At 60.1% G+C, this 14,611-nt stretch overlaps 2 protein-coding genes across 10 annotated transcripts; one reads left to right on the top strand and one right to left on the bottom strand.

Annotated features, from left to right (window-relative positions):
- Positions 1 to 560: 560 nt before the first annotated feature.
- Positions 561 to 3,381, top strand: REX1BD (required for excision 1-B domain containing). 4 transcript variants are annotated; one of them, XR_005057373.2, is made up of 5 exons: positions 561 to 717; positions 812 to 894; positions 1,278 to 1,482; positions 2,439 to 2,595; positions 3,148 to 3,381. XR_005057373.2 is itself a non-coding variant. In XM_017674517.3 (5 exons), exons 1-5 carry the CDS (start codon positions 616 to 618, stop codon positions 3,218 to 3,220), a joined length of 543 nt encoding a protein of 180 aa, XP_017530006.3. In that variant the 5' UTR covers positions 561 to 615; the 3' UTR covers positions 3,221 to 3,381. The 4 variants fall into 4 exon arrangements, 2 of the variants coding, with proteins under 2 accessions (XP_017530006.3, XP_017530007.3); XR_005057374.2 differs by having other exon boundaries at positions 3,129 to 3,381; XM_017674517.3 differs by having other exon boundaries at positions 2,439 to 2,518.
- A 142-nt stretch (positions 3,382 to 3,523) lies between these two features.
- CRLF1 (cytokine receptor like factor 1) lies at positions 3,524 to 14,007 on the bottom strand. 6 transcript variants are annotated; one of them, XM_037003808.2, is made up of 9 exons: positions 13,784 to 14,007; positions 8,795 to 9,076; positions 8,366 to 8,495; positions 8,030 to 8,199; positions 6,877 to 7,034; positions 6,637 to 6,805; positions 4,573 to 4,760; positions 4,434 to 4,481; positions 3,524 to 4,004 (listed from the first exon to the last, which is right to left on the bottom strand). In XM_037003808.2, the coding sequence occupies exons 1-9, from the start codon at positions 13,893 to 13,895 to the stop codon at positions 3,984 to 3,986; spliced, it is 1,278 nt and encodes a 425-aa protein (XP_036859703.1). In that variant the 5' UTR covers positions 13,896 to 14,007; the 3' UTR covers positions 3,524 to 3,983. The 6 variants fall into 6 exon arrangements, with proteins under 6 accessions (XP_036859703.1, XP_073076409.1, XP_073076410.1 ...); XM_037003809.2 differs by having other exon boundaries at positions 3,857 to 4,004; positions 4,434 to 4,476; XM_073220308.1 differs by lacking the exon at positions 6,637 to 6,805.
- Between the last annotated feature and the right edge of the window lie 604 nt (positions 14,008 to 14,611).

Genomic DNA, 14,611 nt, shown 5'->3' with positions numbered 1-14,611 from the left:
GGCCACAACTTTTTTCTAATGTTCCCCATGTCTACCCCAGAGGAGGAAGCTTCCCAAAGCTCAAACTAGGTGGTGTATCCCCAGCAGAAAGGAAAGGCCTCGCCCTGCCCCAAATTCCTACCTGAGGGCCTTTGCACAAGCCATGTACACAACTCATTTATGAGAAAGTCAGTACCTGCCAAGTTTGTAAAGAACTGAGTTTGGCCACTTGAGCTCTCCAATGTCAGAACCTGTATTCATACCTCGCTCTGACTGGTTATCACCTCTCGGACTCCGTTTTCCTTGTTTGTGGACAGGATGAAGGTGGAATGAAGTTGATACTAAAGTAAGTTAAATACAAACATGGAAAAGGAGAGACAACCTTGCTGTGTTTACAGAGCCATATGTTCCACGACAAACATGACAGGAAAAGGCAGGCACTAGACGGGAACAAGCGGAGAGGGGCAGTGGGTGGAAGTCCTGAGAATCCCCTAGTCTTTCCCCTTTTCTCTCCGGAGTTTCCAGGTTTTCGGGTTGGTTGGCCACAGGCTGTGGTGGGGTGACACCTCCGGGCCTGCAGGGGGCGCAGGCGCAGAGGATCAGCCTAGTACCGGGTGGGGCCGGGGCTGCGCAGTCATGATCGTCGCCGAGGTGGCGGTGAAGTCCGCGGTCCCAGTAGTGGCCGGTGCTGAGACGGCCGCCGTTGTCCCGGAGCACGAAGAGCGGCTGTGGCCCTGGGTGAGCCCGGGCCCGAGCGCGAACAGGCGCGGGGCGGGCGGTGCTGGCCTAAGAGCGCCGGCTTCACGCCACAGCCGTGCCTCCCGCCCCGTAGGAAGATGCCCCGATCCCGACGCTGGTGCAGCGCATCCACCAGTTGCAGGCTGAGCGCGCGCAGGCCTTCCGCCGACTGGAGGAGTGAGTGCGGGCGCTGGGGCGGGCATGGGTCGCAGGGCTCAGCCCCTAGCCCGCTCCAGGGTGGGCAGCCCAGGGACGGAGCTGGGTCCCTGAGTGGCTGCACTCTCAGAGGTGGGGCGGGGTTTGTAGGGAGACCAGACCTTTACTTTCCCTCGCTGGGACCCAGGACGCGTCCCCACTGCCCGACGTCCCACTCCGCATGTCGCCTCTTTTTTTCCCCAAGCGCATAAGAGGTGGGCCCGTCTCAGATTTCCCTGCGGGAGTCAGGGTGTCCTCCACACTCTGCGGTCCAGGGACTCTCCTTGGGGGACTTTCAAGTAGTCGATGCTGGTACAGGGCCTGAGAGCCTGGGGGCGTAGTCTCAAGACTCCCACCTGCCACAGAGGCCACCGCCAGTACCTGCGCAGCGGCCCGCCCTACGACTTCCCGAGCTATCGGAGCACGGTGCACGAGGTGACCCAGGCCTTCGCCGCCGCCTCGCGGGAGGTACTGGCGGTGGAGGCAGAGCTGGCCGGGCCCCGAGAGCAGCCGCTACTTGCGAGCCATGTGCGAAGCCTGCAGCAGCTGGAGCAGACGCGCTTGGCCACGGTGAGAACCCGACCCCCGGCCGCGTGTACACTGTTCCACTACCTGTCTCTCTAGCGGTGGTCCACCTGGAGCCCTTTGGGGGAGGGGCTAGACTCCCTTCCACCCAAATCCTGCCCCGGCGCCCCAGACCCCACCTCTTCCTGCTTCACCTCAAACCTCCACCAAGGTTTTACTTGAGTCCGTGGTCGCCTCCCCTTCTGTCCACTTTCACTCAGATTTTGAGTCCCAGAACACTCCCACCCCACCCTTGCCCTCAGCCCGAGTCCAGGATGCCCAGACCCCGCCCACCGAACGTTCCTCGCTGTCTAGAATTTGTTAGCGCTTCAGATGTCGTCCATAACCCCCTGCAGATTGGGGGCGTGGATTTCCAGCCCACGACCCCTTCCGAGTAACCTTAGATCCTAGTTTAGGATCTGGGCCCCCTCTTCCCTTAGGGCCCCCAAGCCCCGCCTACTCTGCCTCTTACAGTCAATCCTGGCCGAGATACCCCGGTATTCTCACGCCACGCCCACGTGCGGCCACGCCCACGCCAGGCCGCTGGGGTTATGAGAACCCCCCAATCCCAGTCTAGGTTTTTAGTCCACTTCCACTCTGGGATTATAACTCTTTACCCCGTCCCTGAGACTTTGACGCCCTGCCTACTCCAACTCTGCCACCAATCCCTGGCTGAGACTGCCGCTCTTCCCACGCCACGCCCACATACGGCCGCATCCATGTCGAGCTCCGCACTGAAGCCACGGCCTGCCCATTCATCCCCTCTTCCTCCAGAGCCCTTCTAAACTGAATCCTGGACTCCTCCGGTGCGAAGCTCAGCCCCTCGCAACTCCCCGCCGTGGCCCCACCCCTGTGCTGCCTGTCTGGGTGTTTTAGGGTCCCTTTCTCCCTGAACTGGGTGGGAGGGCAGGGGGTGGCCTCTGCCCGCTGTGACACCCAGCTGCCCACCTCTGCAACAACAGGTGACCCTGCTGCAGCTGATGGGGGCGCCAGAGCTGATGGGGCAGGAGGACACCCTAAAGATGCGCCGGCTGAAGATGAAGTGAGCCCTGCCTCCCAATGGACTGACCATGCTAGCTTTGCACACGCACCCTCCAACAAGCATCTATCCCCAGCCAGGTGTGCCCCAGGGCTGGCCGGGTCAGACCTGGCTGACCCTCTGGACTTGAACACAACCCTTAGGGTGTGCACACTAGAGTCCTCACCTGGTGGCTCCCAGACATACAGCACACGTTCCTCCAGCACTCACACCCTGCAGCTACCCATCAGACTTGCTGTGCATTTCTGGGACCCAGCTGTGCACCTCATAAACGCTAATCCCCATCACCTAGCTGGACTTGAAGCTTGGACACAGTTGCCCAGGGCCCACCAAGCACACACATGTGCATACCCATGCGATATCTGCCATGGTCACATTGCACACTCTCCTGATGGCACCCACCCACCCAAAATGGCCTTTCTCCCTGCTTATTCTGACCTATGGGACCACCCACCCCCCATTCCAGGCACCCTCCCAGACACCCAAGTGATCTTCCCAGCTGCTAGTGCTGCCTAGAGGTTTGGCGGGGGGCAGGAGGGCCCCGGGGCTTTCCACAGCCCCCTCAGAGCAGCACAGCAGCAGCTAATTCACCCCATCTGGGTTTTATTTATAGTTCCCATCCGTTCTTGTAGGGTAATTAAAACCATGGAGGCGATCAGTGAGGTTCTCCAGGACCTCAGGTTTGATTCGGAATCTGCCGAGTGATGGTGGCTCCCCAGGGACATGCCGAGGGAGATGGGAAATGAGGTGGATGGCGCCCAGCCCAGCCCTGACCACCAGCTGGCTGGCGTCATGGCTCACCAGGCTGCTGACCCTCCTCGAGCTCACAATGCCTCCCACAATAAAGAACCCTTGGTCTACAGCCACTCCATGTCTCAGTGTCCTAGGGTGCTCGGCTGTGTGCCTGCGGAGGGGGCTCCATAAGGCCAGGGATGCTGGGTGCAGGACTGCCCCACTTCCCTGACTGTAGAAACTCTAGTGTTTTGAATCACACCTCCAAGGAGTTTAGAACCAGATATTTCAGGCACTGGAAAGAAAAAAGCTGAAATTCTGGGAGGCAAAGATTACAATCACAAAAGGTAATTAGGATTCCTCATGCCTCCCCTAAACCCCACAGCCCCCACCCCAGGCCATTCCCGCCCCCAAACACCTTCACAATCAGGGCACCTAAAGAGCTTGTTTATTTACAGACTCTTTGGAGGGGTCCTGGGTAGGGGGAGTAATGAGCCCTCTTCACCCCTGGCCCTGGCATGGGTTCTGGGGTGGCTTAACTGACCCTCACACACACACACACACCAGAGAGCACCCAAGTGTGGTCTCACATGGAGGTCAAAGATATGACCATCAGAGCACCCACCCCAGCTCCTGCTGAGGGTGCTCTGGCGCCCTCAGGTGAGGGTACAGAGGTGGCCCCCAATCTGGGTGCAGCCCCCAGGTCTCCACGCAGCAGGGAGGGTGGCCCCAGCCCCTAGAGCTTATCTGGCAGGACCTGCAAGCAGAGGGGAAGCCAGGCTAAGCAGGGAGTCTGGGAGGGGCCAGCACCACAGAGAAATTGAAGCCCTCGATCAGGTCCTGGCCCTGCCACTTTCAGCTGGGTGACCTTGGGTAGGGTACTACCCCTCTCTTGGCCATAATTTCTCAATCTGAGAAGAATATCCACCCCATGGGGGTGAAATATGTTCACTGATTCCTGAAGATGACATTTCATTTTGGGTATTTTCAGGGGTTCAGACGCTCTTACTAGGCTGAAGGCCACAGGGCCTGGCACACAGTAGGTGTTAAATAAATGCTGATAAATAGATGAAGGAGAAAGGTATTCGATCTCATACTCTAAGCTGAGGGTGGGGGCCCGTGGCCTGTGACCACAAGGAGTATCCTCTGTCCCTCCCTGCCAACCCACCCACCTGGGCCCCCTTACCTCTCGCCGCGCCCCGTCTGCCCGAGAGCAGGATCCCCTCGTCCTGTGCTTGGAAGGAAGGAAGCAGTGTCTGGGGCTGAGGACCGTCCTCCCCGCGCCCGCCACACCAACCTCTCGCCCGCCGGTCTCTCCTTCCTACCTGGTTGCGGGTCTTGTGCGACTTCTGCATCCAGGCTCGCCACTGATCGTAGAGGCGGAAGCTGAGGTTGGAGCAGTACGCGTGCTTCTTGAGCCAGCCCAGGAACTGCTTGAGCTCGCGCCGCACCGGCCCCGAGCTCGGCTCCCCGCCCCGCGGCTCGCACGCCCCGCCGCCCGGGCCCGGGCGCTCTGATGGGGGCGGAGCGGCAGCGTCAGGGCGAGCCCGGCAGAGGGCGCGCGCGGGCAGGAGAGGGAGGGTGCCCAGCGCGGCGGGCCGTGTACCCGCTCAGGCGACACCCTTCAAGTTTCTCCGGGGCCCGGTCCTCCCCGCGGCCCAGCACACCAGCCCTGCTGCGCCCCAGAGGAGGTGGGGGACAGGGGAAGGAGGGGAGCTCCTCTTGCAGACCTCCTCCAGGAACCGATTCCTGTGGCCTGAGCCAGGTGTGAGTGGAAGGGAGGGGGCAGGCAGAGAGTGGCCAGGGCCAGAGGGATGGGACGCAGAGACAGAGCAGGGGGCAGGGAGAGGGATAGAGAAACGGAAAGATGGAGACAGGAGATGCAGGGAAGAAAGCAGTCCCTGGCAGTCGAGGAGAGGAAGATGAAGAGAGGGGCTGGAGCAGGGATGTCGGATCCCCCTGGGATGTGGGGCCACAGAAATCGAGAAAGGCAGCAATACGGAGAGACTCAGAGGAAGGGAGAATGAGAGATGAAGGGAGACAGTTCGAGGAGACCCCCGAGGACAGTCCCTAGGACAGGCCTGAGTGCATGAGCCGTTGGGATGAGGCGTGGGCCGGGACGGCCAGGTGGGAGGCCGGCCTGCAGGTCCAGCTGCTGCAGCCAGCCCCAAGCAGGCCGGCAGATAAGGACATCGGCCTCACGTCATAAATAATGCCGGGAACCTGCTGACAGGCCCTGGCACGGCCCCGGCCCCCACCGTCCCTGCCGGCCTCCCCCGGCCTCCCCTGCCTCCCCAGCGGACACAGCCGCCTGCTGGCTCCCGTGCAAGAATCGCAGGTGCTGGGCACGAGCAGGGGCCAAGGCTCAGGCCCCTCCCAGCGGTGCTAGCTCACGCCTACCCCTGAACCTGGAGGGGCCCTGAGCTGGGGGCTGGGGAACTGGCTGGAGCCCAGCTCTGCCCCTCCCTTGGCTCTGGGAGCTTCTCTGGGCCTCAGTTTCCCCATCATCCTGTGAATGGGGGCCTGGACTTCCAGCAAACTAAGTTGGGATCCCTGTGTGACTCTAGGAGCTGGCTGAACCTCCTGGGACCTCAGTGTGCTATCCTGAGAAAAGGGGGCCTCTTTTGGGGTGAAACCATGGTTGGGGGGAGGCAGGGGATGGGAGCCTCAGTAACTCCTACTGGCAAACCCTTTGGTGGTGCCCACCCATGGAGGCACTTTCCAGGGAATGTCTTATCTGACCCTAACAAGAGCCCAAGACAGGCCTGATTATCGTTCCATTTTCCAGATGGGGCAGCTGAGGCCAGCCATTTCAAATAACAGATTTCATACCATTTCACAAAGGCGAGAAAGGAGGTCCACAGGCTTAGAGAAATGCAAATGACATGGTGGAGGTCGGACCCAGGCCTTTGACCATACCCAGCCCGCTACCTTGACAGAAGGGAAACCAAGCCACGTCAGCAGGAGAGTTGGCAGCCAATCTGCCTCAAAAGCAGGAGTCTCAAACTTGCTTGCCCTTAGGGGCTGAAGAGGGGGTACAGGAAGGTGAAACAGGCCAGGTGGGGTGCGGCAGCTGGAGAGTGAGGGCCCTGCCTGAAGGGGCAGCCTTTGCTGATAGAGCAACACTGACTGTGTCCTGTTACCTTTTCTAGACAATTTTTCTAGAGAATTGAGGATATCTGTATTCAAACTTCTTGTTTTTAAACCTCTGCAAGTAAGTCTAACATTTTTTTCAAATGACGGGCCTAAGAAAATACATCCAGGGGTCATATTTTGGCCCTTGGGGTTACCCGTTTTAGACCTTTGCTTTCTTGGAGGAAACAAGGAAATACAGGTGCCGGCTGATCTGGGGCGCCTCTCCGACCACTCAGCACTGTTGGGGTGCTCACCACTGCGGGGGGTGGAGGCAGCTGTGGGGTGGCTCCATTCACTCCAGATCCCAGCTTTCTTAGAACCATAGATGCCAAAGGGGTTGCAGCGCACTTGCACAAAGTAGACGGTACCTGGCTTCAGGCCGGCCAGGCGGCATGAAGTCTGATTGCTTACATCGTCCACCACCTGGGTGTCAAGGGCAGGGTCAGAGGCTGGGGGCAGAGGGAGGGGGATAGGGCAGAGGGAGGGGCGGGCACCTTCCAATCCACGCTGTCCTCCACTCGGTAGCGGATCTGGTACTTGGCTTGGAAGAGGAAGTCCTTGAGGGCAGGCGGGGAAACCCAACGCACACTCAGCTGGTCCTCCAGGCCCCCCACTCGGCTCACGTGCACGTCGGGTGGGGGGTCGGTGGTCACTGCAGGGCAGGGTGGGGTTTAGTCCCCTGGCTGTCCTAAGACCTGGCCAGCCTCTGTCTGGGTTCAAATCCCTGACCAACGTGGCTTAGGTGGCACCTGGCTCCATTTTCCCCCTGCAACTCCAGGACGGGTGGATTACAATAGATAATATGGGGAAACACTCAGCACCTAGAAGCACTCAATTAATGTTAGCTGTTATCACCGTGATTATCTGTGACAGGAGAAACATAATCCTATCTTCAGGGAACTATGTAAAAACAGACACTGCCTGGACCGATGACATTATTATTATTATGCCTAGGAGGCCAGGGGTCTGTCAGGCTGCCAGACCCCTGAGAAGCAATCCCTGATTCCCTACTGCCCACCTCCAGCTCCTTCCTCCTTTACAAAGGTCCTCAATAGGAGAGCCTTGCTGGCTGCAGAGGGACAACTGAAACTTAGAACATGCCCCCTGCAGCTCCAGGACTTGAGGAAGCGAAGCCAGAGGGCTGGGATGGTTGGGTGGACACAGGCCTTCTGTGGATCCTTCTGGCAGCCCTGTGGGTGGCAGGGCAGGCTGGCTTCTCCCCCGAGGCCTTGGTGAGGGGCCGAAAGGGTTAAGGCACAGGCCTGCTTGGGGCTGAGAAACACCCTAATTAGATTAGGCCCAATTCTGCTCACAGATCATCCATTTCCTGCCTCCAGCCTGCACACCCCCCCCCTCCACCCAGCTTCAGGCTGTGGCTTCCTGGGGCGCCTCCTGACCTGGGCGCCCCCTCCTAGCTCCCCTGGGGCCCCCTCCCACACACCTGGGCTGCAGAGGGGGAGGCAGCCAGGCCAGGTGTTCTCTGCAGAGCGGGAGTATCCTGGCTGCTTCAGGAGGCTGGGGACAGATGGGTGGATGCCTAGTTCAGGGGTGGACCTGGGAGCTGCAGCCATGGGCTGGGCTGGCGGGTGGGTGGCAGGGCAGGATCCCTGGTAGGCCAGGCTGACCCAGGGGTTTAGGGGAGCTCACCCACATCCAGGATGTCCAGTGTGAGCACATCGGAGCGGGCTGAGCCTAGACGGTTGGTGGCCTCCACCCAAATTTCATAGGGTGTAAAGAGAGCCAGGTCTTTGGGGATGTGGCAGGAGTGAGGTCCCACTGTGTGGTACTCCTCACACGTGTTGTCCTGCCCATACCACCTGTGGGGGCAGGAGGGAGGATAAAGATGTATAAGGATCCCTTTGGACCCCCAGACATCCCCATGGCAGCCCCAGAGTGCAGACAGGACACCAGGCTCACAGGGCGGGCTTGGCCAAGGCCACACAGCTAGGCTGGAACACAAGCCACCTAAGGGACACCACCAACCTCAGCTTGTACTTGAGCGAGTAGTTTGTGTGCAGGAAGGTCTCTCCATGGGCCCCCGGTGTCCAGCGGCATGTCAAGTCCTTCATGTTCTTGGACCAGCAGCTGATGTTGAAAGGTTTCTCTGGGGGCACTGGTGGCGAGGGTACAGGGGGCTGAGGGTCTCGACTGGCCATGGTCAGGTGGAGGAAGCTGCCAGCCACTAGCCAGGCCCACACCTTGGAGTGGACAGAGTGGATGCTGGCATGGCCACCTGCCTGGCTCTCTAGGGAATGGTATGTGTGTTGGGTGGGGTCTGTCTACAGGCTCTCATTCCCACACCAGAGGCCCATATCTCTCACCCCAGGCCAGTGTCTTCAAGATTCCTGCCTCTCTCCAGAGGAAAATGCTTCTCCCAAGAGTTAGCCCTGGGTGTCCTGGAGGCCCACTTACAGCCAACATAGAGGCAGGAGCCGGCCAGGATGCTGCCATCACGGGCGTGGCACACAAGGTTGTCCCCCGACTGCTGCCTGGATCCGTTGAGGTTGGCCAGAGCGAGGGCCAGGGTGGAGGCGTTGAGCACTCGGGAGAGCTCGGGGGCTAGGCGACGCCCATTGAGGGTCCAGTAGAGGCCCTCCACAGTGGTGCCTGGTGGGTCCCCGTGCACTGAGCACGTGGCCTGCAGGGAGGAGCCGATGAGGAGTGTGGGATCCTGGGGGCTGATCACAGCTGTGTCTGGAGTCAGAGAGGAGTGAGCACCTGTTAGGCCCGGGATGGAGTTGCCTTGAGCACCCCCACCATGACAAGATCTCCAGGACTCATGGCAGTCTGGCAAAGGAGCTATTATTCATAGATAAGGAAATTGAGGTTCAGTTTGGTCACATTGTCAGCCCAAGGTTGGCAGCAAAGCGGAGACATATGCCCAGGATTGTCCGATGGCACAACTCAGGGCCTTTGACACCTGCTCAAGGCTCTAGAAGTAGTTACAAAACTCAAATCCAAGTGACTTGCTTTGCACATAATTCTGACAACTACTAGTCTGCTTTTTATATTTTGCTTCAACTCCTTTTATTTTTGGCAAGTAGGAATAAAAGATTGTGAGTCCTTTCTCTAATTCACCCAGAGCCTCACACATAGTGGTATCTTTGGGTGGGGAGGCAATTTGAAAAAGCAGCACCCTCAGAGAAGACACATGATAGCATCTTACTATGCTGATGGACAGTGAGTGCAGTGGGGGAGGTGAGGATCTCATAATATGGGTGACTGTTGAAACTACAGTGTTCATGTGAAGCCTTCATAACATTATATGTCAATGATACTTTAATTTTTTTTAAACTGCTAAAAAAAGAAGAAAAAATGAGGTGCCCTGACCTCTCCTAGAATCCTGCTTATTTTATGAAGGAAAAAACTGCATAATCAAGTCCCTTACTCAAGGTCACCAAACAGGGGAAGGGCACATAATTAAACTCAGATTTGTCGGTCTCCAAAGTTCCACCACTGGCACTGAAGGAGGCTGGGGTGAATTCTAAACCCCTAACCCCCATCCAAAGGGACCGCCATAATCGTTCTTTCCCCTGACTCAGTTTTCCAATTCTGCAAAATGGGAATAAGAGAACTCATGTCACCTCCCCAGGGCCCCTGTGAAGAGCAGATGAGAAGTGACTTCCTAAACTGTGTTCTGTGTGAGTTAGGTTCTGGGTACTGGGCCTCAGGGATGCTGTGTTGATGTCTTCCCTCCTGCCTGCCACTGGGGCAGCCCAGGGCTTCTCCTTCTGGAGATTAGAACCAAAGAGAAGCCTGTTTTTATCCAAGGGGAAACCAAGGCCCAGAGAAGGGGATGAGGATGCACATTCCAAGCCCCTGCCACCCTCTCTTAGTCTCAGTATCCCCATCTGGGAAGTGGTCATGATGGTATCAGGCCCATGAAGTTGAGAGGAATGAAAATTTCATCCTAAGGACAACTCTGTGCAATCACTAAGCCAGGCTGACCGGGGTTTGAAAGTCTCCAGCTTACTGTGGAAGCTTGGGCTGGTCACTTTACTTCTCTGAGTCTCTGAGAAAGGGCCTCTGCCTCTACCAAAAGTGGTTGTGAGGATCCATTCATTCATTCATTCATGGAGCATTCTTGTGCCAGAAGCTGGGGGCACAATGGTGACCAAGATACCCAAAATTCCTACCCTAGTGGGCCTTGAATCCAAGAGAGCAGCAGGAAAAAGAACAAATAAATATCTAAGAAAAATAATGAGGGAGGAAGTAAAGCATAAAATCAGTAGTGGCAGCTCAGTGGCAATGGAGGCCTGACTGGGGAGGTGACAGTTGAGCTGAGACCTGAATAAAGTAAGAGAAGTAGCCATAAAAATACCTAGGAGAGGGTATCCAGGCAGCAGAAGCAGCAAGTGCAAAGGTCCTGGGGCAGGAGTAAAGAAATGAGGTCTAGGAGGTCAGCAGGGCCTGACCTGCAGGGAGGAGTTAGTCCTAGATTTTGAGGGGTTTATATTTTAAATATATCCCCAGGCAGCTGTAGGAGGGACTGCCATGGGCAAAGGGGTTGGGGGTAGCTCAGCTCCGCTGATGGCAGCCAAGGACAGGGTGATTCTGGCCCCCTGGAAGGCCCGCTGAATGCTAGCGGCTGCCCCATGCTGGCCCTCACTGCCCCAGATGGGCGAGGTGGGGTGGACACAGTTCCAGGAGCCGGCCCTGACAATTTTCCGGGGCAAACTTGGCTTGAGGGCCATTTCTTGCTGGAGCCTGGGATTGCAGTTGTGTTTGGGGCTTAGCCCAGGGCTCGCTGGAGGTCTCAGCATCCGTGCGAAGGAGCCGGCTGAGCGGGCCAGAGCTGAGGAGGCGGGGGCGGCCAGGGGCGGGGGGCCAGGGGGCCGCCCCGGAGGTCCCAGGCAGCCAGCCGCCCGCTAATTCGGAATTCCTGCAGCATGAACTCGGGCGTGCCAGCGTCTCTGCCCTGGCCCACCCACTGCTTCCTGCCTGGGCTACCCCCCAGCACAGTAGGAGGCATGGCCAGGCCTGCCTGGACCCCAGGCCCACTCTCTACCTTTTGGGGGTGGGTCACACCCTTTCTGCCCCTCACCCAAAGGCACAGCCGAGCCAGGAAGGGGTACTCTAGGGAGTGGTCTTGGCTGGGGGCATTGCCCCTCTGCCACACCCACCTGGCCTGGGCTGGCATGGCCTGCCTGCCTGCCAGCTGCTGCAGCTGCCCTCCCAGGACTGGGCCAGGGACAGGGCAAGAGGGCAAAGCCAAGCGGGTCTGGAAAGGCCAGTCCCCCATCAGGAAAGTTCAGAGGGAGGCTTTCTCCTCCTGGGATGAGGGTGCCAATCCCAGCTGGAGCACCTGGGTACTTAGCTTCCCCCTCCCCTCAGTTTCTTCCTCCCTGAAATGGGAAGAAAATACGTCCTACCTGCTGGGGAGATTAATGAGATGAGATCATGATGTCCTGAGAGCCCAACACACTGCAGCACCTAGGAACTATTAGGATTACAGCCCTCCCAGCTCTGGAGTCCTGACTGACTACATACTCCCTCCAAGCCTCCCAAACAATGGGTCCAAGCACTTGGGACTGGGGTGCACACATTTCAGGCCAGGCAACACAGCTGGGAACAGCCCACTGAGGTTGTGGGGCCCTTGGCCTGGTTTTGGGGGGCCACTGAGAAGGCTCCCCAAAGCAGATCCTTGGGCTAGGCTTTTGGACAGTCCTCCCTACCCCCACCTCCACCTTTCCCGTAGAGCTGGGGCCTTTAAAAGTTTTTTTCCTTCTCCCTTCCCAATCTGGAGCCACTGCCGTTATTAAAAAGGAACACCATGTGTTTTAAAAGGGAAAAGTGTGAGATTCTCTGCAAGCGAGGCAGGAGGGTGGCCTCAGTCCTGGTGTCCCTGTGGGGGTCCCCATCTCCTGTGTGGCTGATACCTGCAGATACTTTACTACCCACCCGCCTGCTAGTCAGGTGCTAAGACACACCGTAAGTAGAAACATATTGCGAGGTGTGAGAATCTTTTATTTAATTTCTTTCCCCTTAAAGTAAAAAACACACACACAACAACCAGCCCCTCCACCCCACTTTCGCCTGCTGCTCTACAGGCTGAGAAACAAAGCCGGCCACTAATGGTGGCATTCACAGGCGCTGCTCACTGTCTGGCAGAGCTATCAGGGACCCAGGGAGGGCCTGGAGCAGCCCCTTATCTGCCCAGGCACATTGGACATGCTGGCCTTTCAGCAATTTCCCTTGGGGGCTGCCCAGACCCTGCCCTTTCTGGAAGAGCACCGCAGGGAGCCTGCAAACAGCTCTGAGTAGTGTGGGACAGCCCAAGGGGCAGTGTGTGCCCGTCCCAGGAGACCTGTGCGCCTGGGCGGGTTAGGCGGAGTGACGGCGAATGTCCAGGGCAGGCTGTGCCTTCGAGTGTGCCCCTGTGTTGCCTCCACTGAGGAATGAGTGTGTGACCACGAATGTGTGTGTGTCAGGGATGGAATGTGTGTGTGTTTCGATGGTGTGCCAGCGTGCATCTGGGATGCAGTGTGTGTGCGTCTGAGGGCGAGGGTGACGGGCCACAAGCCAGTGTGAGTCTTTGTGTGTCTCTGGGTGTGTCCCAGAGCGGGTCTGGTTGTGGAGATGGTGTCCTGGCGGGGGTGTGCTTCGAGTCAGGGGCTGGAGAGTGCCGGGGGCCACGAGGTCCCAACAGGGCGGGAGTCCTGGCCTGCCCGGCTGTGGGTTCCCGGCGGGCCCCCCTATCAAGGCTGGGCCCGCGGTGCCCGGATTCACTGTCTCCCGCTCCTTCTTACCCACTCTCTCACAAAGATTTTTTTCGTTGGAGACTCTCAGCCCGGCACAGCCTGGCGGGTAACTGTTCGGAGCCCACTGGTGGCGGGGACTCTGAGGACCTCCGCGCTAGGGGTCCCGTCAGGGGAGGGCTGAGGCGCCGGCCCGCGGAGAGGCGCGTCCCCGGGGACCCCGGGCCGCGCGCCAGGCGGCCAGAGCGGCCCCCCTCCCGCCCCGCCTTTCCCGCGGGGCTCATCGCTCCACTGGGTGTGGGGGGTCGCCCGGGGCCGGTACCCAGCGCGCCTACCGCGTGCGCCCCCGCCCGGGAGAGGTGCCCCGCAGACTCTGCCGCGACGCTGTCTCGTGCGCCCGCCGCGTCCCGGCGGTTCAGAGGGTCCCAGGCCGCGGTTCCCCGACCCCAGGGGGCCAGGCCGGGAGTCCTCGGCTGGGCGGCTCAGGTAAGAAGGCCTCAGGCACAGAAGCCAGACCCTTGGGCCGGGGGACTGCGGCGCCATGCGCCCCGCAGGTGAGGACGCCCCGAGGGCCGCGCCGGGGGCGCCTTCCTTTGTTCCCGGCCGTCCAGGTGGCGCCCGCACCCCCTCCCCCCGCGGCTGCCCCCCGGGCGCACGCTCTCAGCCCAGGCGGGAAGAGGGGAGCAGGGCGCCGGGTACTCACGGGCTCCTGATCCGGCTCGCGGCGCCCCGAGGACGCAAAGCAGCAGTAGGGGCAGCAGCGGCGGCGGCCGCCGCGCGGATTGGGCGGCGGGGCCCTGGCTGCCGGCGGGCATGGGGCCGGCGCTGCCGGGGGCGCGCGGCGGGCGGTGGCGGCGGCGGCGGCGCGGGATGCGGGGCTGGCGCTGGAGGGCGCGGGCCGGGTAGCCCGCACGACGCTGGGCGCGGGCGCGGAGGCCGGAGCAAGTCTGAGCAGCCGAATTGACAAGGCGCTAATGCGCCGCTGGCCCCGCCCGGCCCCGCCCCCGGCCCGGCCCGGCCCCGGGGGGGCAGCAGGCCCCGCACCGGCCTCCCCGCCGCCCGCCCGCCCGCCCGCGGGCATCGCGCGCCCCACCCGTCCGGCCTCCGCCCCACCGCGCACCGCGCGCGCCCTGTCCCGCGGCCCAGAACCCCCTACTCAGCCCCTACCAGCCTGAGACCTCCCTTTCCAACCCCGCCAGCTCCTTGCTCCCCACCCCCAACCTGGGACCTGGAGCCCCCAATCCTGTTTCCACACCCTCGCCCATTTCCCTGCACACTGCTCTCAGCTCCGTGCCTCTTCAGTTTCCCCTGCGGCCCCCAGTCCCGGCCCGCTGTTCCCCCCACCAATCCTGTCCCCGCCCCCCACTGAATGGTCCCTGAGCCCGGTCTGCTTCCATCTCCAAACCCCACTTCTTCCCCACGGGCCCGAAAGTCGCCTCTGAACCCGCGTCCTCGGCGCGCTGGTTCCACCGGTCTCTGCCCAGCGCCCCCCTTCCCGCTTCATCCCTCCTCTCCTTGGTCCTTCGCGCGC

Source organism: Manis javanica, chromosome 13, assembly GCF_040802235.1.
Source record: "Manis javanica isolate MJ-LG chromosome 13, MJ_LKY, whole genome shotgun sequence".
NCBI classification, from domain to species: Eukaryota; Metazoa; Chordata; class Mammalia; order Pholidota; family Manidae; genus Manis; species Manis javanica.
The sequence above is the reverse complement of the archived record's forward strand: the minus strand, read 5'-3'. Positions and strand labels throughout refer to the sequence as shown.

Bases quoted from the DNA above. Each gene is read 5' to 3' on its own strand.
- REX1BD (XM_017674517.3), top strand. From the start codon at position 616: ATGATCGTCGCCGAGGTGGCGGTGAAGTCCGCGGTCCCAGTAGTGGCC. The intron at 718-811 runs GTGAGCCCGGGC...CCCGCCCCGTAG, and splicing joins AAGAGCGGCTGTGGCCCTGG to GAAGATGCCCCGATCCCGAC. The intron at 895-1,277 runs GTGAGTGCGGGC...CACCTGCCACAG, and splicing joins GCCTTCCGCCGACTGGAGGA to AGGCCACCGCCAGTACCTGC.
- CRLF1 (XM_037003808.2), bottom strand. From the start codon at position 13,895: ATGCCCGCCGGCAGCCAGGGCCCCGCCGCCCAATCCGCGCGGCGGCCG. The intron at 9,077-13,783 runs GTGAGTACCCGG...CTCTGACTCCAG, and splicing joins GCGAGCCGGATCAGGAGCCC to ACACAGCTGTGATCAGCCCC. The intron at 4,005-4,433 runs GTAAGGGGGCCC...CTCTGCTTGCAG, and splicing joins CAGACGGGGCGCGGCGAGAG to GTCCTGCCAGATAAGCTCTA.